Source organism: Talpa europaea, assembly GCF_964194135.1.
Source record: "Talpa europaea genome assembly, chromosome: 10".
NCBI classification, from domain to species: Eukaryota; Metazoa; Chordata; class Mammalia; order Eulipotyphla; family Talpidae; genus Talpa; species Talpa europaea.
This window is the reverse complement of record NC_140077.1, coordinates 91,542,445-91,567,796: the sequence shown is the minus strand read 5'-3', so window position 1 is coordinate 91,567,796 and position 25,352 is coordinate 91,542,445. Positions and strand designations below refer to the sequence as shown.

Sequence of the window (25,352 nt, the reverse complement as noted above, 5' to 3'; positions counted from 1 at the left end):
GCCTGTTCTGTTCCCCACTCTGTCTCTGGTGAATCTTCTCACCCCTCATATATCTGGCCTGTGCCCCAGCTCTTGTATGCATAAATAAATAAATCTATTAAAAAAAAGAAAATCTAGCTGCTATGAGAGAAAGAAAAAGATACAAAAATTATACAGATTGGAAGGGAAATTGCTTCTATTTGTAGATGTCCACAGAGAAAATCCTAACAACTTAAAAAAGAACGTTCAGAACTAATAAATTCAACAGTGCTTCAAAATATAGGCTCAATCCCACAAAAATCAACATTTCTATATCTTAACAAAAAACATGGAAACTCAACTTTAAACCACAGATCAATTTCAATCACTCCAAAAATTAAACATGTATGAATAAATTTAGCAAAACATGTACAGGAATTGTATGCTGAAAACTACCAGATGCCAGTAAAGAAATTAAAGACTACTAAATAAATGGAAATACTATGTTCATGGGTTGGAATTCAACATAGTAAAAGATATCAATTCTCCTTAAGCTGGCATACATATTTAATGCAATTCCTATCAAAATTCCAGTAAGATATTGTGTAGACACAGGCAAAGCTATTTTAAACTTATAGAAGACACAAGCCCTAAAATACATTATTTAAAAGCAGCAGCAGATGAAGAAATGAAAACAGGAGGGTCACTGTACCAGGTAGTTAAGACTCACAGTAGTCGGGAGTTGACTGGATCACTGAAACAGAACACAAATTCCAGAAATAAACTCATACAAATATGTTCAATCAATACTTGACAAATAAGTAAAAGCAATTCACTAGAGCAAAGGGACCCTTCCCAACTAATGTTTCTAGGCATTTATCACAGAGAAAGGAAAACTTATGTTAACAAAAACCTACATACAAGAGTTTCCATTAGCATTGTTTGTAATAGAAAAAACTGGAAACAATGAGATGTATTTCCATTGCTGAATGGTTAAAGAAACTGTGGTACTTCAATAGTGTGGACTACAATGCAACAATAAAAAAGAACTACTGATACACTCAAAACCTTAGATAAATTGCCATGGAATGAGCAGAGTGAAAAACCCTATCTTAGAAAAGTTACATATTGTATGATGTCATTTATGTAATATTTTAAAAAGACAGAATTTTACAGATTAGTGGCTGCCAGAAGTTAGGGACCTGGAGCTGACATAAAGGAAAGAACAAGATGATGTGGTTAAAAAAGGATCCCTGGGGTTGGCCTTACAGAGGGAGAACTGTGTTGTATCTAGACTATCCTGGAAATACAAGTCTATCCTTGTATAAAATTGTATAAAAACAGACACACACAAACAAGAAAAATGGGAAATATAACTAAAATGGGTAGATTGTATCAACAAGAGTATCTTAGCTCAGTACCCTCCTATAGTTTTCAAAGCTGTTATCACTGGGGAGAATGGGTGAAGAGTGTGATCTCGGAAGATTATTTTCCACAAGTGTCTCTGAATCTATAATTATGATTTTTTAAAAAGAATGTTTAAAGATAAAGAAGGAAACAAATATTATCCATCCTGGACCTCTCCAAGATTGGGTTCCCCAGTTTTCAATATTTCTGGGTTTTTACTTCATTTTTGTATTTACAAAATACTTCCTTTGTACTTTGCGATGCTTGACCTGAGATTGCTGCAGGTATTTTAGGGGCTTAAATTATAAAGGCCACCATTTGTCCCAGTGTTCCCACAGAATTCATCTCATTGGCAGCTCACTATTTAGGTTTTTTTTCTCTCTCCATCATTTTCAACCCAAACTGGATCCACCTCCTCTCTACAAATTCCCTGAAGTGCCAACACCCCCAATATGTAACATGTAAATTCTGGGTAAAATAATTTGAACAGGACCAGGAATCTGCATTCTAGAAAACAAATCACATTGCACTGTATGTTCTAATCTGCACTTTCTTAGCCAACCGCCCACCCCTCCACTGAAACTGGCACAAAGGGACTGAGTCTCTCAGCTCCCTGAGCTTTGCCTCTTCCTCCCCTCCCAAAACTCACATGCACGTATTCTGCACACTCATCACCCCACACACATACCCCACCTCTGCCCTGGAATTCCCACTTTCAGTCCTCCCTCTTCAAATTGAAAATCATGAACTTAAGTATAAACAAAAATGATTCTATTTTTTCTACTTTTAGAATATACAATTCAATTTGAGAATGGATGGTTTCATGGCATTTTCCTCCCTCATTTTTATTAATTTCTCAGTCATTTACATAACCATATACTTTTGGGAGTGTAACTTCACACATCATTACATGCAAATACTTCACTCATCCTCCAATAAGCCCCCAGTTCAAATGCCCTAGATGAAATCCCTTTGGGACAAAATGGATGGATCTTGAGGTGATGCTCAGTGAAATAAGTCAAAACGTGCAAGACAGATACTGGCTGATCTCACTCACTTGTGAACTTTAAATAATCAAAGACAACAAACTGTCAAAGGGCAGCAAAATTCATTTATAAAGTCTGTGAAAAATATTTCATGTAATCTATAGCAAGCAGAATATTACTTTTCCTGACATGTATTTTACATATATATGTGCACATAGTTATATCAAGTATATAAAATATTATAGTTTTAACTTTATAAATTTTTTCACTGCTATAATTACAAGATTAGCAAACCTATAAAAGCCTGTAATTTTTGAAAAACTTAATATTTTTATTTTAACTAATCTTTCTTTGGTTTACAGATGTGTTCTGAACATCTGGTATCTTGAACATATGCTCTTATTATGTATCCAAAACAATAGAGCTGCTTAGTGTACTTTTGAATGTTGCATTATAGAGAGAGAAATATCAAGGGATACAGTATGGGAAAATAAAACTATTCAAGCCCATGTTCAAATAAAGTCATATTCTCTATTCCATTACCGAGTGAAACATACCATAGGCCAAATTCCGCCCCAGGTTATGTGCATGCAGTTCTCTCTGTCTTAAGTGGGAATTGTTCATGTATAACTGGAGGTATCAGTTAGCCCTTTGGGCACAAAACTGCCTCCCCTCAAAAACAGCAAAAATTATTTGTCTCATATTTGGCTTTTAGATGAAAGTGGTTGAATATGAATGACAATCCCATTAGATAATACTGGTTTATAAAGCACTACCATCAAATTTTAACCATGGCAAATTTGACAGAATTACCATGTTGGCATTTTCAAGACTAGAGATTGTTAAAACAAATAAGTAGACACTGGAAAATACTCTTTATAGCACTTTTCAGTTTTAGTAGCATATGTAATAAATTTCACTATAGCATTTGTATATAGCTTTTTTTTATATGTTGTACATTTTATAGCTATTGGCCGAGAGTCTATTTCCTAGAAAGAAAAATTGCTAAATCTTCACATATCAGTTTCCAAGTTTAAATGTTAATTTATTCACAACTTGCTTTAGATCATGATAGGAGGTTTTTCTATAGCAATGTTCTTATTGACCTTAAATTTTTGCTATGAAATAAGAGACTAACATTCTAATCTAAAAACAAAAAACACAGCAATGTGAAATAAGATGATGTTTTTGCACCTATCAGATAAGCAAAACTTTTTGTAGTATATACACTAATGGCTTAAATCAGTTGCAGAAAGATTGGATTAGGAGTGGGTGAAAAACCATGGGAAAAAAGGAAAACTTCACAGCTCTCTGTAATACTCTTTTCCAGCCTTTTTTATTTATGCATGATACATTTCTAAGAAATTCAGGCCCCCCACTCTTACTGGTGTCATTTACAAGTTCATCTTTTCCTGCTGTATAGAATTTCTTCTTTTCCACCTATTAAAAATCCTTTTGTCTTTCAGAATTAACTCACATCTTGCCTTCTTCATACAGCTTTCCTGAAATGCCTGAATTGGCATTTCCCATCTTGAATTCTGATTATTTTATTACACACTTTTTAATCCACCAAGGAAGGCTTATAGAGAGGGAAGTATTTTAAGGGTAGTAGAAATTTACCAACAATGCTGAGTTCTATTGTTGAGCATTATTGTCCTGAGACAGTCCAGCTCATATGTACTGAGTATCAAATATCCAATTCACTTTCAGTGTTTCCACTGGGGCAAAGGAAACCGTTCTCTGTACAAATAGCCACACCAGGAATCTGGATTCAGCAACAACTCCCTTGCCTTACCCTCCACATTCCTTCCATCACAAAGTCCTTTGTTTTAAATTCCTAAATGCTCTCAGTGCTGACCAGGCCTCTGCATATTTACTGGTGCCATGTTAATTGAAGGGATATGGAACATCTCACTTGGGCAATGAAAATCACCTGATAAGTTTTTCTTTTTTGTCCTCACACAAAACTGTTCTTTTGTGCAAATAGAATAATCTCAGGAAAAGAAAATCAGTTCATGTCATCTCTTTTCCTTCCTTCCCCTTCTCCCCATCCCCTACCCCCCACATAAAATATTTCAACAGAGTCCACTGGAAAATGTGAAAGCTCTCCAGCAGTGCTCTTTAATGTCTCACCTTTCCGGGCCTCATTGTAGGTGATGGTCCCCTTCACCTGCAGCACCTCCCCACACTGGTCTCTTATCTTCTCGTAGGCAACATATAACCTTTTAGAAAAGGGCATTTGCACTTGGTTGCTATGTTGTATAGAGAGTTCTTCCTGACTTTTTTTGTCTCGTTGAATTTTAATCACATGTTGTTAAACAGCTAACTTGGGACACCCCCACGGTACCCCTAAGAAGAGATTGAAGTTTTAGCCCCCAGTGCCTGTATATGTGAACTTATTTGGAAAGTATCTTTGCTTCTGAAAATGCAATAATGTTAAGATAAACTTACTGAATTAACACATACACAAAGGGAGAAGGGGGCTACTTAATAATAGACACAGAGATCAGCATGGTGTGGCTAAAAGCGAAGAATTGCTGGCAGACAGAAGAGGCTAGAAGCAGCAGAGAAGGAAACTTGCCTGCAGGATTCAGAGAGAGCAAGCCTTGTGGTGACTGTGACTTCAGCTTCCTACCCTCCAGAACTGAGACAATAATCTTCTGTTTTTATGCCACCCAGCTTATAATTTTATTCCAGGCAGGCCTAGAAAACTAAAACACACATTATTTCTTCAAGTAAGACTTCCTTGAGTTCAGATATTTGCTCAAGACACAGCACACATCAGTTATAATTTTGCTTTCACTGGTGTGATTATCCGATTGTCTTTTCCTCCCAGTCGACTCGAAGCTCCATCAGAGCTGGGGCTTACAGAATTTAAAGTGTTATCAGACATCATTTCCTTCACATGTCACATTCATAGTATAAACTAAAAAGGTCAGATTTATCTTTGTCCCCAAGTTACAACAGGCATCTAACATTTCGAGACATAACATAATTTTCCCAGGGTTACACAATTCTTAGTGAAATGTCAAGAATTAAAGTCCTGCTGTCTGACTAAATGTTTTCTTTTCTACTGTATGGTGAGGGAAAGAATTGGACTTTTGATGGTGAACTTAATGTGGTATGTACAAAAGTTGATTTATAATGATGCAATGCTGAAACATAATAAGGCAATGCTATTTCAACAATAAAATGCAAAATACAGAGACTAATGTTTACTCAGATGGTTTTACCTCTTCCCACAGTCGATGAAGATGATTCTCCCCTTCTTGCTTCTATTGTATCTTAACAAACTTTAGTTCTGTAGGGTATAGATCAGATGCTCAAGATGTGTTAAGTGGAATATTCCCTTTTTAAAACACTGTAGTCTCTCCTGACTGACATCAGTCATATTGATCTAAAGTAGAATTTTCTATAAAACTGCATTCTATTTTGCATTTACACCACTGTATCAATGAGGGGTAGGGTTGTGAAATCAACTGATTTATGTATAGAAATCATGTAAATATGTGAAGCATTATAAATATTTATAACATAAATATGTCCAAACATGTCTAAAAATTAATTTGTATTTACATTACAAATATGTATTTTCAGCTCTTACATTTTTGACAAGGGTCTTCACAGTGACCTAGGTTTATGGTAATTTATTATCATTTAATTAAAGGTCAGACAAACTTGAGATTACAAATTTAGAGTAATTTAACCTTCCTAGAGCTCATTTTTCTCATCTCTATAATGGAGATAATACAAGCCAATGTCAGAGAACTATTATTAACATTTGAAAATTAAGCATGTACAAAGTTAATACAGTGCACATAATCAGGGCTCAATAATGGCAGCTATTATTATCATCATTTTTAACTGATTATTCTGAAAAGCTTCATTAAATTCTATTGATCCCTACTTAGTTTTGAAAAATCTTAAACTATTGAAGTAACTTGGGGGATACTCAGCTGGCTGCAAACTGGCTTTGCACAAATAAATACACACATACACATATAGAGTTACAAGAAACAAACTTGATAAAGGAAAGAAAGGTATAGCTTCAGAGCCACTGAATGGGGATTGAGGCAGTTTTCTCCTGAGAACCCAGGTATAAGTTTACTGACCAGAACGAGGAATCTCCCATAAGGCTTCAAGGGAAGTTTATGTTCCTTCAAATCAATGGGGATATGAAAATGCCTTTATAAAGTGTGCACATGGGCATACACTACAGAGATTAATTGAGAGACGTGGTGTAACTATTCTAACAAATGTTGGTTAAATCGCATTTTCCTTTTCTCCAGACTATCAATAGTTTTCCTTTTCCAGATTGAATACATACATCAAAGGGACATATTTCATGAACAAACGATGATCATGAAAATCCTATTCTTCATCTATCGATTCCTGAAACTTTATTTACCCATATGATTTTCCCTCCAGTGTGTCAGATTACAACTGCTCTTTCCACACAATTGTACTTCAAACTATCTTTGGCTCTTGAATTGTCAGTGTATTAAGGAGACTTAAGAATACTGAAAAAACTTGAATGACCCCATTGCTAAGCCATTTCTTGGCTCCATAGTTGCTGTAATTCATCAGCTTCAATTATAGTAATTGTTTTACTGCATTTCAGTATAATTCCTGAATAATAACTACATACTGCTTTTTTGATACTACTTGTCCTATAAAATATGTGGAATTGCTGAAGGGAAAAAGTATTTCCATTGGAAGCTCTGAGATTTTCCTTTTAAATTATACGCAACTAAATGCAAATACATGGGTCCTCCCTGGTGGCCTAGGGGTGAAATCTCGGGGCTACAACTGTGAAGGCCTACTGCAATGGCCTGAGCTGGATTCCTGGCCAGAGAGCTAAAGCACATGGTACAGCAGACCTGTCCTGTCTCACCCTCTGCTGCCCTCAGCAGTGTAATTCAGCAAATTTGCCTATTCTGCTCCCCATTCTGTCTCTGGTGAATCCTCTCACTCCTCTCAGCCCCCCACCTCTAGCCTGTATCCCAGTTCGTCTATGCAAAAATAAATAAAACCTTCAAGCCCAATTTAAAAAAAAAGTGAATACACTTCCAAGCTGTTTTACCTACCAATCCATAGCAAACTGACATAAAATCCCCTCATGTATTTCAAAACTTCTTTAAAAGGAAACTTCTTTAAAAGAAAATCAAGTGATTTCTTATACCAACCACAGTGTGTGCTGATTCAGTATGAAAACTGAGCTTAAAAAAATTGCTAATGTTATCAGTGTTCCCCATTTGATAATAAAAAGTCAGAATTGATTTTTTCCAGTTTTAGTACAAAAATATGACATAACGAATTTCAGCTTGATATAATTTGAAATAGCCAATATAATAAACCCCAAAGTGAAATTTAAATTGGCAATCGTGTCAGATTCCAGTCCCTGAATGAATATTAATTTAAAAACTAATCATTTTCCAACAGGTTGAAGCTTCAAAATGCTAGTTCTTGAATAAAAACTATTAGATCCATCACTATAATATTGGGCTTTTTTTTTTTGTTTAAGAAATTAGACTTCCAATATTCAGAATGTCTGCTTCTTCACAGCATCTTTTTTGCCCAGGGATTTAATTATTTAAAACTCATTTCTTTTTTTCTGAATTTAGAATTTTGAAATTAGAATTCTGATTTTACCGATGGGAAGCTGATACTGAGTCAGCTGTCTGAGGTAAGTTGAACCAATTCCATGAGTAAAGTCATGTGTTTTACATATGTACATATACACACATATAGTATGTACACACACACCCATACAAATTCACTGACTTGTGACCACGTTGAACTGAATAAACACACACATTAATTACAAACTTGCAATTTGAAAACTGACTAAGCAGATTATTAATTATATGTTCCATCTTATGCAGAGCATAGTAGAAATTCCTAATCCTAAAATCCAACAGAATCCAGGATGCACTACCTAATAATACAACAGTATGTAAATTACATTTCATAATTAAATATTTTCTTTGCAGTTATACAGTAAAAGAGATGCAAGTTGCACTGGTGCAAAGCTTGCCCATAAAATCTACCCAAATAAAATGTGCCTGTTTAATACCAGGCAGGTGGAGGAAGCAGGAAAAAAGTAGAAGCCTCATCTTGAGCTACAGGAGCTCTGTCACTACCTACACATCCCAATACAGCTTGACAGGGCACCATACTTTAGTGGTGCCTCACTATACTCATGTTTTTATGCAGAAGTCAAGGACACATGATTTTGTCCCTCAGCTAAATTGTAAAATTATATACACTATAATAAGGAAAGCAAGGAAGTGAATTTGTTGGCTTACAGAGTAGCATTCCCTGAAACAGATTTCCCTTCGTGGAATCTCTTGTCCTCACTACTTTGTAACAACTTTCAGGAATGAACACATTCCCTATTGAACCTCTATAACAGGAAGCATTATCAATATCAGAATAAATCTTATAGTCAAGCTGGTGTCCAATGTAAAGGAACCCTTAGCAGATTTTTAAATTGAAAGCCAAAAATAGCTTGAGAATTTTCATTTGCATAAACCCAGCATCTCATAATGCCAGCTACCTGAAACCATTCAGACAAATGCTATGTGAAGAAAAGACCAATCTGAAAGATTTTCTGAAAGTTGTGTCACTGTTCAGTCCTGCGGTTTTAATGGAAAATGTGGACTACGCCCCCCCAAAAAAAAACTTATGTAAAAATAAAGTAGATAAATTGGAAAGGACAAGTTTTCTCTTTATAGTCAACAGATATGAAATAAAGCAGTCTCATTAAATCATAACTACAGTAACCTTTTCTTGAAAGAAGGGTAAGATTTAAAGATGTATAAAGAATTTTTGCCTAAACCCGGAAATGACTCATATTTGACAAGTATTGAAATGATAATGTTGATTCAATAGGCACACTAAGAGCATTTTATCCCCAGGAGAGTAATTCAGTCATGGTTAAGTTCTTCACATTTAGATTTTAAACTTTCTTTGTAAAAGCATTTAACTTACTACTGTCTACTAAAACATGGCACAGTTTCACAGATGAGGCAAAAGAAAGGCCAGTGAAAAGAATATTTTTATCACTGTTGATACAAAAAATATACAACACACACATCTGGTTAGCATTTTCTGCAGACTCCCTGTCTTTAGCAGTTGCTGTTTCTCCATTTGTCACATTATAACCCAATTCTCCTGTACTCATCAGTGGTAGTGTGTAGAATGGGCCGCTTGAAGACCACTTGTTTGCTAACCACCAAACAAAGGACAAGTGAGCACCGGTGCACTGAAGCCATCAGCACCAAACAAGACCACCCTCTTGGAGGATTTTCTATCCCAGCGGCATGGACATGCTGCTCCATGACAACCACATTTTCTATACTCACATCCCAACAAAATCTGAGTAGACAAGGCACAGCACGCTGATTCAGTATTACTAAGTATACTGAATATACCCTCCTACAGAAATCAGTCATTGCTACCTCTCTGTGTTTATAATTGTCTTCCTGTGACTTTTAAGACACTGCTATGCAAATTACATGGCAAAATTTTAGTTATAATCTGGGAAAATGAAGGTATGTATAAAGTGTATTGATAGCCTCAAGAACAATATCTATGCTAAAACAAACTTTAAAGCCAAATAGCAATTCCCAAGACCTTCTAAGGAAGTCACCTCGCTCCCTGCTTCAGGGTAGAAACATGTGGGAACTCAAAAATGACTGTCAATACGAATGAGGGTGCAGTGCGAACAGGGTCCATGTCAACCCCTGTCTAGACGACCTTGTGGGAACATATACTGGAACTGAGCACTCTGGAGGCCTGCTATGAAAGGCAAGGGAGCTTTTGGCTGCAGTGGGCTATTCTAGATCCCTGCGGAAACAAAAGAGTAAGCTGCATCTCTATTCTAAGGAGAGTAAAGTAGCAGACATCTCACAGTTATCTCAGCCTTTAGCAACTTCTAAGGTTAATACAAACTGCAGTTGACAACTCAAGTAATAATATAACACCTTCTGAGTGTCTCAAGTGTCAAGTTCAGTAGCTCTAAGGTCAGCATCTTAATGCAACCGCCAAATTTTATTCTCATCTTCAGATGCTATTTGAGAAAGACAGCTGTAAAAACCAGGCAGGAGTTTTAATGCTGCCGTGATGAGTAAAATTACTACTAGATACCAGAAGAGCCCCAACATATTTTTGAACAAAATAAAATACACTAATCAAATAAAACAAAACTTTCCTGAGGATTTTAGTCCAAAAAAGCATCGTCCTAAGCTTTTGTGAGTGCTTTTAAAAACAACTTTGGGGAAGGGAGGAGAATGCTGCTTTACCAGGATATACATCATGAGATAATTAATTTTTTTTAATTGTCATCATTTACACGTCCTAGAAATCTCGACGATACTGCTTTCGATTTTCTTGGGAGACACCATGTGAAGGAAAGAAAGGGAGAGAGATCCCTGTGTTTAACCAAATGTTAAATACTTTTTATTTTACTCACCTGCACACTGAGATGAATCCATCTCTTCACAAGAATTCTCCCCAGTGTCATTATTTTTATTGGAGGCTGCAAACCATCTACCGTGCGATAATGAAACATGGTCTCTTTCTCGGATAATGTGAGTTTGAACACCGTCTGCCCATCCACTGTCTTTTCTATGACATACCTTAAGAAGCAACCAGAAAAGAGAAAGGTCAGCATCCAACCAAAAAACCAGCTAAGGCACTGTGCAGTGACAGTGGTGTGAAAACGACCCCAAACTCCACTCAAAAGAGGGCACTATGAAAAAGCACACAAATGTCATTCCACTGAGAGCCAGCTTTTGTCCAATTAAGAAGCCCATTGATTTCAATAAAACAGAGTTATTTACAAAATACTCCCCAGCACCTCCACATCTTTATTAGAGATTCATGATAGGAACTAAAGTAGTTGAGTCATCCTACAAAGCTAACACTTAGTCCACTGTCTAAGTGATTTTTTTTTTTTCTAGGATAGGGCATGAAGCACTAGATCCTGCTTGGGTGGAGAGTCACTGGCCAAATCTTCATCACTGTCTTTTTGTTTCGTTTTTTTTTTTTTTAATGTAAAGAGAATTTAGTGTACTTAGAAGGCTCCAAACTGTCAGCCCTGGAGTCAGAATCACTCTATCTAATTCCCCTGATGAAATGGAATGTCGGTACTGCACCCTAAGTGGCCAAAAACCAGTTGGCGTCTGTGTGATGAGTAGAGACTCCCCATGGCCACACAACCCAGCTGAAGCTCTGAGACAGCACTGATGCTCTGGCATGAGAGGTAATCCTGCCTTCTAAGAATGCAGTGCAATAACAGTCACAGTGTCAAGGAATTTTCAGAAAATATCTAGGTCTTGTGTCAGGCCAGTGCTGCCTCAGTCATGACACCAATGACTTCCCATAGGATTGTGAAGACAGAAAGGAGTTTGGTCAACAGCAAACCCTCAAAAAGTCATGAGTCAGGGATCAAATTGAGTAGGAAGCATCAGAGAGCAAAGGATAGCCTGGGACAATCAAGAAATCACTGCTCATTATAGTTTAAAACTTCCCTTAAAGGCACATTTTCCACAAATTACTCCCACTCATTTGCATTTACTCTTTCCCAGAGTTAAGAGATATAAATAAGATTGCAGAACAACCCTTAACAATCACTATTTTACTGTCACTGCCTTACTGTATTTTGTATGTATTTTTGGTTATAAAGTTCTGAGGGTAAGGATAATTTTAATTTAGACAAATAAGTATAATTGAGATAAAGGTTCTGTGAGTAGTAGAAATAAAGGTTTATCGAATTTCTACAGTGATTTATTTAACCCTTTAGTAGGTGAGCATTTCCAAGCCACTGGAAGGAGAGATTATCTTTATCCCTTGCCCCTGGGTCTCAAACAATCTAAGAATAGTTTGCCACTATTAGTTTCTCTTGAGTTTAAATCTACAAGTTAGAATTTGACCATTACTCAAGAATGTATTTACTAAATGCAAGCTTATTTCCCCAAGCTTACTGAAAATGCATTTCTTAATATGTTATTGATTATCTTCCTTGCTATTTTGTTTGCTTGTAAACATACTAGCTTTGGTAGATAATGAATGTGAGAGGCAGGCAGGTAGCAAAATATTTAGGAACTGGATTTATTCTGCTCCTGGATAAACAATAATTGGATAATCCATGTTTTGTTTGTTTTACTTATCTAGTGCAAACACCCGAAATTCCCCCCAATTCCCATAGGCATCTTAGTTTTTGAGAATGGAAATGACCTTGATGCATGGAACACTCAAGACCACACACCATGTGCTACTGTCTCTATTAATAATACTTCTCTAACTTATTTATACCAAATGATATCAACAGAAAACAAATCTGGTAGAGACATATTCCTTGGGAAAAGTTTGGGAAAAAATATTTTATCTGAGCTATTTATCAACAGAATTTTTTATGACTTTTGGGACACTAGTTACATAAATTGAGTAGACTGAATTTACTAACATTTCCAACAGTAAGAAAAGAGGGTTTTCTTTTATGGGAGATACAGAAATAGGGACAATGGTTTGTGATTTCTTTCAAAAAAAAAAAAAGTATGCCAACTTTCATTTGGAAAATTAAAGCTAAACAGCAAAAATGTTTAAGTCATATTTGCTTACCAGAAAAGACTTTTCTTGTTTGTTTCACACATTTTTAGGTATTTGATTAACACTCTGACACAGAAAATATCACAAGGTAAGAGGCAAGAGCTACAAAGAAGAAAATAAGTAAAATGCATCAAAATTGTCCTATAGTTTCCAGATTGAGTCTCAACACTGAGAGGAAACACATAGGTTACCAGCTGAAGAAACTATTACAGAATGAGAAACAGGTGACTATGTAAACTAAATAAAGGATATTCAGGAAGCTCCACTCCATACTGGCCAAAGAAGTGCTACGGGGTCAAGTGACAGAAAAATTCCTGAGAACGTCATACTTACTATACATTTCCTAACCAGCTGGAAAAGGAAAACATCACAAGATAAAAAGACTAAAAGTTTCCTTTTCCAATAAGGAGTTTCATTCAACTATTTGACTCACATTATTGAACATCTTCCATATATCAAGTAAACATGTCTTCCCTGGAAGATAAGGATACATAAGGCACAGTCCTAAGCCCTCAGAAAGCAGTCTGCCTAGTGAAATTTTTACACTTTTGCAAGGGCTGCTTGTTTACAATGAACCTAGACCAAGAACAAAAGTATCAGTGATTTGTATTCTAGGCTTCCCCCAGATGCAAAAGTAGAATGTTCCTCTGAAATGTTTCCCGGTCAAAATGGCATAAAGTTACATGCAAAAATTTTGAGTGAGTGTGCTTAGAAATCCCCTAAAATAACCTACCAAATCATATCAAATAACCCATAAAACCTAAACCAACACTACCATCTAGTTAAAAGCAGGAATGCTGTGACAAAGACACAGCCTGTATAAAGTAGTTCTGGGAAAAAAGCTTGGCGGGGCCAGTCTCGCTGCTGGGGGCACTGCTGTCCCTACAACAGCTGCTGCAAAACTCACACTGATGCTCTTGTCACTTTCACCTGCTATAAAAGTAAAACACCCCAGCCCAATCTTTTTGAATTTCTTTGGTTAGCAAAAACCAGTTCTAATGCAGGTCTTTTGTAAAAGCTATGTGGTGGGATGTACAGGGGAAACCTGTATTCATCTCCCTGTCTCAAAACTCTGAAGGACCAGACCAGAGATTCAGCTACACTATTAGGAAATAAATGTATCCACATAAACGTACAACATTTTTTTTGAATACTTACTGCCTCTGTGGAAAAGAGAAAAAATTTTAACTTAGGAAAAAAAATGTTTGGAACATAAACTTGAGTAGGGAAGAGCAACATAGCAGTCAGCTCTCTGTGGTGAGACTTCCACAGGGTGAGCCTTTACAATTGGTCTGGAATTCAAGTTGCCATCAGCTTCAGTACTACTGATTTCTCAGGACCCTAGGAAAGCTTATACTGGCACCACTACTTACGTTACATCTCCTTGCTCAGGTTTCAGCCGCAAGGCCATAGTAAATGATGCCGCCAGCCTTGGAGAAGGAGAAGAAAAGCAATTCTTGTGATTTCCAAAAATAAAACTGCTAGAACGGCTATGACAGCTGGGAGGTAGATCATTCTCATGTACGGAGAGGAAGCTCCCAAGGTCCAGGGAGAAGAGGACAGTGTAGGCTGGGGGTGAGGACCTGACTGGACAATGCTGAACGCAAATGCTCTGGGTGCAGAACCGGTTACTTCCCACAGCAGCAGAGCCATGACAGAACATGCTTCTATTCAGGATCCCATAGGTTGCCTGGCTTGGTACAATGGACACATTCTTGAAGGCTCCCACATTCTCTAGCCTTGGGAAAAGGCCCTGCGAGTCAGCTGACCATATGGAAGCAAAATAGGTGAAGAGCAATGCTTCAGTTAGGCGAAACCAGAAGCCCAAGCCAGTGCAAGACGCAGGTGATTCATGTTTACAGAAAAGCATTCTCCTCCTGATCAAGCGGCCCTAAATAAGTAATAAGGCCCACACCACTCGCCAGCAATACTTGAAAGCAGGCTGCTTTAAGGGACACGGAGATGCTCCATTTTCGGGAAACTGCAGGCACGTTTTCACAACTAGGTGAGACCAAAGGCGTTCGCAGTGGTGACAAAGACATGAGCAGCCCTGGTGTCTAGGAAGCAAAAACAGTGTCAAGGAAAAGCTTGAGTTCACCCTAAACAAAGAGGCCTCTGAACCCTGGAGCGGAAACAACTCAAAAACATTTTGAAGGGGCCCCCCTGGTGGTGCAAGGGGTTAAGCACCACACTATGAAGCAATCTGCAGCCTCTGCAACATGAGTTTGATCCCAGGCCAGCCAGGGAATAACCCACATGGCACAGCAGACCTCTCCTGTCTCGCCCGCTGCTCCCCTCAGCAGTTATTTCAGTCATTCTGCCTGTTCAGTTATCCACTCTGTCTTTGGTGAATCCTCTCACACACAACCTCCCTACCCCCGCACATCTCTGGCCTGTAGCCCACCTCTTGTATGCATAAATAAATAAACCCTTAAAAATTTTTTTCAAGTACATGTCCAGAAGGAATGACTCATCCTCTTGGTAAATACTCATCCTTCATTTTAGTGGTCTAATCAAGCTCTTTAAGAGTCCATGGGGCACCAGGGTGGATACATGCATCTCCTACACATTTTTATTGCTGTCTTTCTCTGATGGGTCCCCCACCCCAGGGAAGAAGCTCCCCAGCTCTGCTTCACAAGGTGGAGAAGGGAATGGGGTTCCTCGCCATGTGCACTGCATGTGGCAGCTCGGAGCTAACCTGCAGATGTCTCAGGAAAGCTGGCAGAGCACTTGGGGCCTCCCCCACCACTAGGTGGGCAGCAACTTTAAGCTAATAGAAAAGCTGATTAGCAACCCAACACCATCTGTCCCGCCTGCGCCTTAGCATTACAGTATTGAGCAAATGTTTGTGTCAGTGCACCTCTTAAGGCCACGTCTTTGGAGGGTCAATATGGACCCCTAATACTGTGTAAGTAATTGTATTGCGAAATAAGGGGAGTTACCATTTCTTTATTGCATTGCAGCCAGTCCCCTCAGTGTGACAAATGGCTCTTCCTGGACTGCTGTCCCTTGTTGCCTGGCAACACTGTAGTAACCCCTGTGACTCTCAGCAAACAGGCCACAGCAGCAAGAAGGTGGCAAGGGAGACTTGGCTACCAAGGTAAGGGATTCTGCACAGCAAACTCTTGGTTACCTGAAACTCACAGCGCAGTCAGCTTGGGGGCCAGCCTGGAACTGAGCTCCCGAGCTCCCAGCAGGTGCTCCCAGCAGCAAGAGAGCGGGGGCGGGGCCAGGCCTAACGAATTTTAAAGTAGCAGCACACCTGCTCCAATAACCCTGGCTGGCTCCTCCCCTAACCGCCCCCTCATTCACGCACCTCAGTCCACTAAATCTTATCATCAGAACAATTGCCATCATGCAGCAGAAACATAGTGATTTCCAAGGCTCTCTCTTTTTTCTGAGGTACAAATAGACTGATACCATGGATGGAAGTTTCATTGACTACCCAATTTTTAGTGCATTCTTTATTCCAGGATACCCTCTGCTAAATGCACATGCCTCTCTAGATGATGAGCAGGATCTGATGGGATTTTAGAGTAGCCTTGGGAAGACCAGGGATTATTACAGAAGCAATGGGACTGCTGATTTTTCAGCTGCCCAGCTGGAAAAATGTGTGTTTTATGGAGGCCTGTTTGGTATCAATTCTATGTAGTTTCATGACATTCTAAACTCCCTTTTTTCTACCATCCGGGATGTCTAATCCTAGATGAGAAAGAGTCTAAAATGGCTACTACCTCTATCCTCCCATTTTTATCTTAAAAATGAAAAACTTGTTTGGGGAACAACCAGGCCAGTGTGATTTTTTTTTTTCTATATGTTATCAGATTTCGAGAAAGGTTTAGAAATGAAAGCCACGTTTGTATAGTTTTTCTTTGTAGTAAGACAGCCAGACAAACCCAAAATGTCTTCTCTCGCATTTCATTTCTCTCACAAGAGAGACCTGGAACCCACAACCCTTTCATGTGTCAACTTTATCAACTAGGACTGGGTGCTGCCAGGGGGGAGTTTCTTTACCTTTTGTCAAAGAAATGCACTTCTCTACTTCTTGATTATTTCAATCTTACCAGGGAAATTTTGTATTAAAAACACATTTGGGGCCTCCCTGGTGGCATAAGGAGTTAAGATGCAACCTATGAAGCTATTCACAGCCACTGCAGCATGAGTTCGATCCCCAGCCAGGGAGCAACCCACATGGCACAGCAGACCGCTCCTGACTCACCCACTGCGCCCCTCAGCAGTGTATTTTGGTCAATCTGCCTGTTCTGTTCCCCACTCTGTCTGTGGTGAATCCTCTCAACCCCCATACCTCTGGCCTGTACCCCGACTCTTGTATGCTTAAAGAAATAAATCTTTAAAAAATAAATAATAGAAATAAAAAAGAAATAAAAATACACTTTAATGTAATAGCTAATATTTGGGAACGTATACTTAGGAAGACAGATCCAGTTCACTGTTAGTTAGGCAACTGGGTTATTTTGCCTTGTTAGCAAACATGCAAGGGAATCTGTTCAACAGCTGGCTTCTCCTCACTCCTTGTGGATACAAGGACTAACTTTAATTTTGAATTGTGGTGTTTCCATACATCTTTTGGGCCAGCCACAATTTTGGAAAAAAGAATTCTTCCCCCATGAGTACTCCTGTTTGATAGTTGGGAGACATGACTCAGAATAGACAATCTAATATTAATGACTCTGTTCCACATTCGGAAACTCTGTGATTTGCAAAAGCAGGCATTGGGTTGACAGAGGCCCACCACTACCCATCCTCCTACACATCTGATAAATGAATCAGGCGCCACCCCTTTTACCACCCCTACATGGTGGAGAAGTAAATATGGGGAAAGAAGTCAAGGCGCTCAGGAGGAAAGTTTGAGTATACAACTGTGCAGTCAGGTGCTCCACTATTTTCATATATTACATCTATTTCTGGTTGGGACCAGCTTAGCTGGGGTGAGAAGGTCAAAATGAACCTCACTCTGATCTCGCAGCTGGCTTGACAGTCACACATATTCACTAAGAACCTGGCTACTAGCAACAGAACTGAGGGAGGCCCTACTGCATGCTGATGTTAAGAGTTTTCTTTTTTTTTTTTAATAAAGTTTATTTTTATATTCCCCATACAATTGTAATCCCCTTATTTTGACCCCAATCCCTCCCCTCCCTGGAACCATAGAGCGTCTCTGGTTCATAGTTTTTGTTGATTTTGATTTTCACTTTCTTATAGTTATTCATTTTCCTGGTCCCTTATTTTTCTAGATTCCTGCTATGAGTGAGACCATCCGGTATTTTTCTTTTTCTTTCTGGCTTATTTCGCTGAGCATGATCCCTTCCAGCACCATCCATGTTGCTGCAAATTGCATGTGTTTATCTTTTTTGAATGCTGAGTAATATTCCATGGTATATATGTACCGCATCTTCTTGATCCAGTCATCTATTTTTGGGCATTTGGGCTGTTTCCAAAGCTTAGCTATTGTAAACAGTGCTGCTATAAACATAGGGGTGTAGGTGCTCTTTGGAATTGATGTTTCTGTGTCCTTTGGGTAAATACCTAGTTGTGGAATTGCTGGATCATATGGAAGCTCTATGTTTAGTAGGTCCAGAAATCTCCACACAGCTCTCCATAGTGGTTGGACCAGTTTGCACTCCCACCAACAGTGCAGAAGAGTTCCTTTTTCTCCACACCCTCGCCAACATTTGTTGTTGCTAGTTTTTTTAATATGTGCCATTCTCACTGGTGTAAGATGGTATCTCATGGTAGTTTTGATTTGCATTTCCCTGATGACAAGTGATGTTGAACATTTTTTCATATGCCTGTTGGCCATTTGCATTTCCTCTTCAGAGAAGTTTCTTTTTAGCTCTTCTGCCCATTTTTTGACTGGATTACATTTGTTTTCTCGATCGCTTATGCTGGAGGTCACTCAAACTGAATGGTAATTTCATGGATGCTAAAGCCCCAAGATTAAGGGACATTCTTTGATTTTGTCCATCAACAGGAGCTAAGCTTCAAGTACTTGAAAAACTAAGCTTATTATAGTAAATGTTTCCAGAATGAGTAGGGATGGGCTTACATCCCTGTAATTATCTAACTAAAACACAATTTCTTTGACTTTTTCAACCTAGAAAATTCTGATTCAATGGGACATGATATTTCTATAGCAAGAACAATAAATTGCCAATCTGGCAGCTGGCTCAGTGGCAAGCCCTTCTTTGTGGGTGTGGCCCTTTGCATGCCTTCATTCAATGGGGAATTCTGTTTCACAGACCTTGAAGCAGGGCTTGGTCACTTGACATTCTCTGGTCAGTGGCAGTTGAGCAAACATGACTCAAGCAGAAAACTCTTAACATGGACCAACTAAACATAGAGCTTCCATATGATCCAGCAATTCCACTCCTATGTATTTACCCAAAGGACACAGAAACATCAATTCCAAAGAGCACCTACACCCCTATGTTTATAGCAGCACTGTTTACAATAGCTAAGCTTTGGAAACAGCCCAAATGCCCAAAAATAGATGACTGGATCAAGAAGATGCAGTACATATATACCATGGAATATTACTCAGCATTCAAAAAAGATAAACACATGCAATTTGCAGCAACATGGATGGTGCTGGAAGGGATCATGCTCAGCGAAATAAGCCAGAAAGAAAAAGAAAAATACCGGATGGTCTCACTCATAGCAGGAATCTAGAAAACTTAAATAAGGGACCAGGAAAATGAATAACTATAAGAAAGTGAAAATCAAAATCAACAAAAATCTATGAACCAGAGACGCTTTTGGGGGGGGGATGGAGGGAGGGGAGGGATTGGGGTCAAAATGGGGGGGTTGAAATTGTATGGGGAATATAAAAATAAAATTTATTATAAATAAATAAATAAATAAATGAATGAATAAAAATTAAAAAAAACAAAATGATAATAAACTCTTGGAAATTTAAAAAAAGAAAACAAATGGTCATATAATATTAGATTGAAAATAAAGACATAAACTCTAGATATAGTGTGATTACACATATATGAAAATATCAGATAGTTTTTATATGAGAACTAAACTGGTATTTGTAGGCCAATGGGAAAAATTCCTAAAATTATTTCCAACCCAAACTGATGCTGGAACAAGAGTTGGAAACAACCCAATGTCAATCAACTGGAGACTATAAAAAAAAAATTGTAGTATACTCATACAATGGAATGAGATGACACTGTGAAAGAAAAATGAACCACTTTTATAAGCAACAACACAGATAAATCTCTGGAAGTGAGTGAAAGAAGCCAGACAACAATAACAAACTGCACAGTTACATTTTTATCAAGTTCAAACACAGGCAAACCTAATGTATGGTAATAGAGTCAGAACAGTGCTCCTTGTACAACAGATCAGCTGGGGATGGGTACTCAGCAGTGAGAAGGAGTCCTGGAAATATCTGTATCTTGCTATCAGTGCTGGCTACACAGGGGGATACCCTGGGAAAAAGAAACAGGAAGCAGTACTCTGAAGATCTGTGTTATCTATGCAAAGGATGTCCCAATAAAAATAAGCTTTTTATAAAACTTAAGAGAGATATTAAAACATGAATTATTTTATTTATTAAGTTGTCAGCACTTAAATTTGCCCATGGAAACAGTGTGCCCACCAAGGTGTGTAAATTAGTTACACCAGATATCTGAGAAAACTGTGATCCCAATTTTTGCAAACACTCTCAAAAATGGAAGAGAATATTAATATTCCCCAACTTATTTTATGGAGCTAACAGAACACAGATGGGTGGACAGACAGATATAAATATAGACATATACTCACATAAAGGCAGGAGGATATGAAAGAGAAATATTATAGAGCCGCTACACAAATGCAAAAAATCTAAATAGAACATAAGTGAATCCAGAAATAACTACATATATAAAAATTCTCCTGACCAAGCTGGGTTTATTCCGAAATGCAAAATTGATTTGAATTTAAAAAATAATGCAATAACTCCTAAAATAGACTTAAAGGAATCTTTAAGTGATTTATTTATAAGCAAGATTCTAATAATGGATTATATATTTAGGTCCAAGCTTCTTAATAAATTAAAAACAAAGAAACTTCTAAAACTTATCAGAGGTCTTTTTCAAAAAATACCAACATCTTGAATAATAATAAAATAATAAAAATCTTCATGCTAATTTAGCACTTGTGTTAAATCAGGAATATAACAACGACACCTACTATCACTCTTCTATTCAACATTTTACTAACCCGTGCATTAAAATGAGGAAAATATCAAGGAATATGTACTAAAAATGCTCATCACATGAGATATCTGTCTGGCTAAAAAAATATAAAGACAAACAATAGCCCTATATTCTGGAGAGGAGATGTATGATGAATTCTATTCCTCAGTTTGGGGAGTCACTTGTCAAGGCACATACTTCTTGACCCATTATTAAGTTAGAGGTGGCCACGTAACTTGCTTTAGCTAATGCAACATGAGCAGAGCCATGTGCCACTACCAGGGTGAAGCCACAAGTGCCAGCGTGCGATTCACTACAGCGACTCTCCCTCACTCTGTCATGTCCAGATGGTGCCGCTCTGTCGGCCTCCGACCCTGGCTGGGAAGACATAGATCAGAGTCCTCCCTGCCGACCCTGTTGGACATGTAGCATGTGTGAGAAATAAACTTTTATTATTTAAAAGAACTCTTGAAACTTTGGAAGTCTTTATTACTGCAGAATAATTTAGCCTATTCTGAGTGATACAAAGATCAATAGACAAAAATCAATTGTCCTTTGCTATGCCAGTAAGAAATTAACAAATTAGAATATTTAAGGAACTGCAATACTATTTATGAGCTAAATGCATGACCACTATGAAAAACAGTTAAGCTTTATTTAATAACATTTAAGTTTTAAAACCAGTGGAGAGAGATATCATATTCTTATATTAAATGCCAAGCTTAAGACTTGTTTTCCTATAGTAGTCTATTAATCAAATGCAACTCCCATAAAAATCACAACAGAGTTATTTATGGAACTTGACCAACTTACTCTAAAGCAATAAGGAAGAACAGGAAACAGAAGAATATCTAAAGCACTGCAGAAACAGAAGAACAAGGCAAGGACTTTGCTAAGATATAAAGACATCTAGTAAAGTCATATAAATTAAGAGACTGTGATATTACTATTGGGATAAAAAAAAATCCAGGGTACCTTTTTAAAACTCATTCAAGATTTGTTTCTTGTATATCATTAGCAAAAGGATGGACTAGTCAGTGAATGTTGCAAGGAAAACTACTCTTATTGGAAAGTAAGTCCAATCTCTATCTCCATGTATAAAAATTATAGATAGAATGAGCCTTAAATGTAAGAGGCAAAACTTTTAAATCTTTTGAAATTAAAGAAGATATTTTAATAACCATGAGAAACGGATATTATTTTGCAAACTAGGTGAAAAGAGTACATTGATAGAAATGATAAACCAATGCCACTACATTCAAATTAAGATCTTCTGTTCATCAAATGTCGCCATTCAGTGAAAACATAAGCCACATGAGGACCACGTCACACACGTAATGGAGAAAGAATCAATACAAAGAGTGCTTTAAGAATTCATATAAGTTGGAAGGCAAATTTTCCTATTTTTTAAAAAACATGATATAAACAAGCATTTCACAGAAGAGTTAACACAAAGGGCCAATAAACTTATGAAAGAGTTCAACCTTACAGTAATCAGGGAAAGGCAAATTAAAACCACAATGGGATTTATTTTACAAATGCTAGATAGCACAAATTTTAAATTAGGTCAATACCAGCTGTTATGATGAGTATGTAGCAACAGGAACTGTAAATATTTTTGGTGCAGGGGAAAAGTGATGTGCATGCTTGCAAGGACAATTTGGCATATTCAGAAAAGCTGAAGCTATAGCTATATTCTAAGGCACTGACAGTATATGCAGGTGCCCAGGTGCCCGCTGCTGCAGGGCATATGAAGACTTAGCATGCAACAGTGAGCACACCTGAAAGGAGAAATCCTATATTGCTTAAAAACAACAAGGATGTAAAACAATGGTACTTCACTAGAAAATAATGCAGAAAAAGAAAAGTAAGCCTTAACAAGCTCACAGCAGCTGTTTTTGCAAATGCCGAAACACTGGAAATTGTTCCCTGTCTGTGACAAATATCTATAAAAAAATCATTGACAATTTGTGCTATTTGTGGGTCTTTTTTTTTTTCATATTGTTTTTCTGCTGGTCATTTCTCCTTGGTGGTCTGCAATACAAGTGGCTGTTGAAATAATGACAGGTTAAAATGGGCAACGATGACATGTTGGCATAATATTCTGGTTTGGACTTTTTCTTTTTTAATCTTTTCAACAATTCCTAGAAGCATAATTAGACTATGTGTCCTTGTTATTTCCAACCACATCCTAACTCACTCTTCCACATACCTGAAAATTCTGCTGAATGGTTGTTGGATAACTAAAGATTGACAGTCTCATAATAGTTATTACACCGGACACCGCTATTGACATGTGATAGGCAGCAGCACTGTGTGCATCTCATGTATGTGTGTGTGTGTGTGTGTGTGTGTGTGTGTGTGTGTGTGTGTGTGTGTGTGTGTAGCCAGTGTTTCTTCACTGTAACTTTGAGATCTGGAATGGCTTCATTCTATTCATCTTTGCAACCTATGAGTTTAGTATAGCTAACACTGGGAGGTGAGAAAACACCCATTGCACCCCTATGTCCAATGTCAGGTATAAATTTAACACCCATGCCCCAGAGCCTAGGAGACAGTTGTCAAGCTCACAGGGTAATTCTATTAACCTGAACACCTGAACCAGGATTATAAATAAAATAGGGGTGGTGGGTCAACCTATGGCATGGTGGGTAAATTTAAAATTCAGAAAATGACTATCTGGCAAGGAAGGTGTTGGGGAGAAGACAGATGGAGAGACAGAGAAACAGATTAAAGGCAAAGGACTGGGCTGGTCCAGGAAAAGGCCAGGAAGGATGATGGCTGTTGGCATTAGCAGACAGTTCCGAAAGCAGAGGAGTAATGAGGCAGTGCTCAGGCAGGAACAGGAGATAACCAGGCCAAGGAGAACCAGTTAGGCTGAAGTGCCAGACATACTTAAAGCACATTTAGTGAAGTAAGGAAAGAAAAAAAAACAGCTTCTTCCCTCCTCCACCTCATCCATTCTTTTTCTTTTTTAAAATCACCCAGCAACACTGACCACTTGGTAGAAAGTTCTCCTAAGCAATATGGGGAAATAAAATAGAAGACATCAGCCACATCCACCATCCTATACTCATTATGCCTCTGCCACTAGAATTTTGATCTTTTTGATAAACATGAAATAGATATTTTCTACACAAAACAGATTCAACATTCAGGAAAATTTTAGCAAAATTTTTCCTGTTTTGGAAAGTTCTCTCCCATTTTCCTGTGCTGTTTTCTGAACTAATGTAAACCTTGGCAACATTTAAGATTCAGAGAGTAAATTAAATCCTTTTTTTCTTGGTGAATAGCAATAATTCACACAGTTCAGTTTCCAATTCTTGCTAAAGCCGCTAATACTACATGCTACCTAAGAATTTAAGAAAATGTGTGTTAGTAAAAGTGACATATATGACATGCAGGTCACAGTTTAAATGGCCAGTACTGGAATAACCCTTTCCCTGACTACTGGTCATATTGGTCTCCAAATGACTTCAACCCTCAGAAGCCCCAGATGCCTGGCCAGGAGCACAGAGCACAAGGGATAGAATACCTGTGCAAGAATTAAACCTAGGTGAACAGAGAGGGAGCAATCAACTCTCAATTCATCTCTGTGATGCTGAGAAAAACCAATCTACCATATTCACTAGACAGTCAAAATTCTTCTCTAAGATGACACTCTGCACATGAGATGCTGTGGGTCCACGGGTGGGTAGCCTGGGACACTCTCCAGATGGATCCACTACTACTTGCCAAGAAGATCCCCCCCGCCCCCACCGTGGGTCAGTCTGTACTAGGCCTGCTGAAGCTCTAGCCCCCAGCCTGAAATTGGCAGTCAATGCCAAGGACAGGAATTCTTCTACCCTCCAGGGATGAAGGTCCAGCAATGTGAGTTAGGACCCACCCATGCTTGGAGCAGGGGGAAGGGAGTCTCTTAAATCACCCTGTTTCTCCAAAATAGGGATAGTGGAGGACTGCATAAGAAGAGAAGAGGAAAAGAGGGAGGGACAGGAGAGAGAGAGAAAGGACCCCATGTGATTTTAAACTGCACCATGTGGAGTTAGGCCACTAAGATTTGGAGCTTGCTTGCTACCCTAAAGGATTCCAGGACCTGCTGCATATCTTTATATGCTAACACCCACAGTGGGGAATTGCTGGCAATTCTTTCACGCCGACTGGGGTCTAAGTCCGG

At 38.2% G+C, this 25,352-nt stretch overlaps 1 protein-coding gene across 1 annotated transcript in view; it reads right to left on the bottom strand.

The window, feature by feature from the left end:
- Positions 1–21,568, bottom strand: part of USH2A (usherin) — a gene marked incomplete at both ends in the record, with an annotated part of 619,110 nt that extends 597,542 nt beyond the window's left edge. The window contains 4 exon segments of the mRNA XM_084245562.1: positions 10,828–10,993; positions 14,339–14,765; positions 14,881–15,022; positions 21,377–21,568. Of these exon segments, the coding sequence (XP_084101688.1) occupies positions 10,828–10,993; positions 14,339–14,765; positions 14,881–15,022; positions 21,377–21,568 (927 nt within the window).
- Between the last annotated feature and the right edge of the window lie 3,784 nt (positions 21,569–25,352).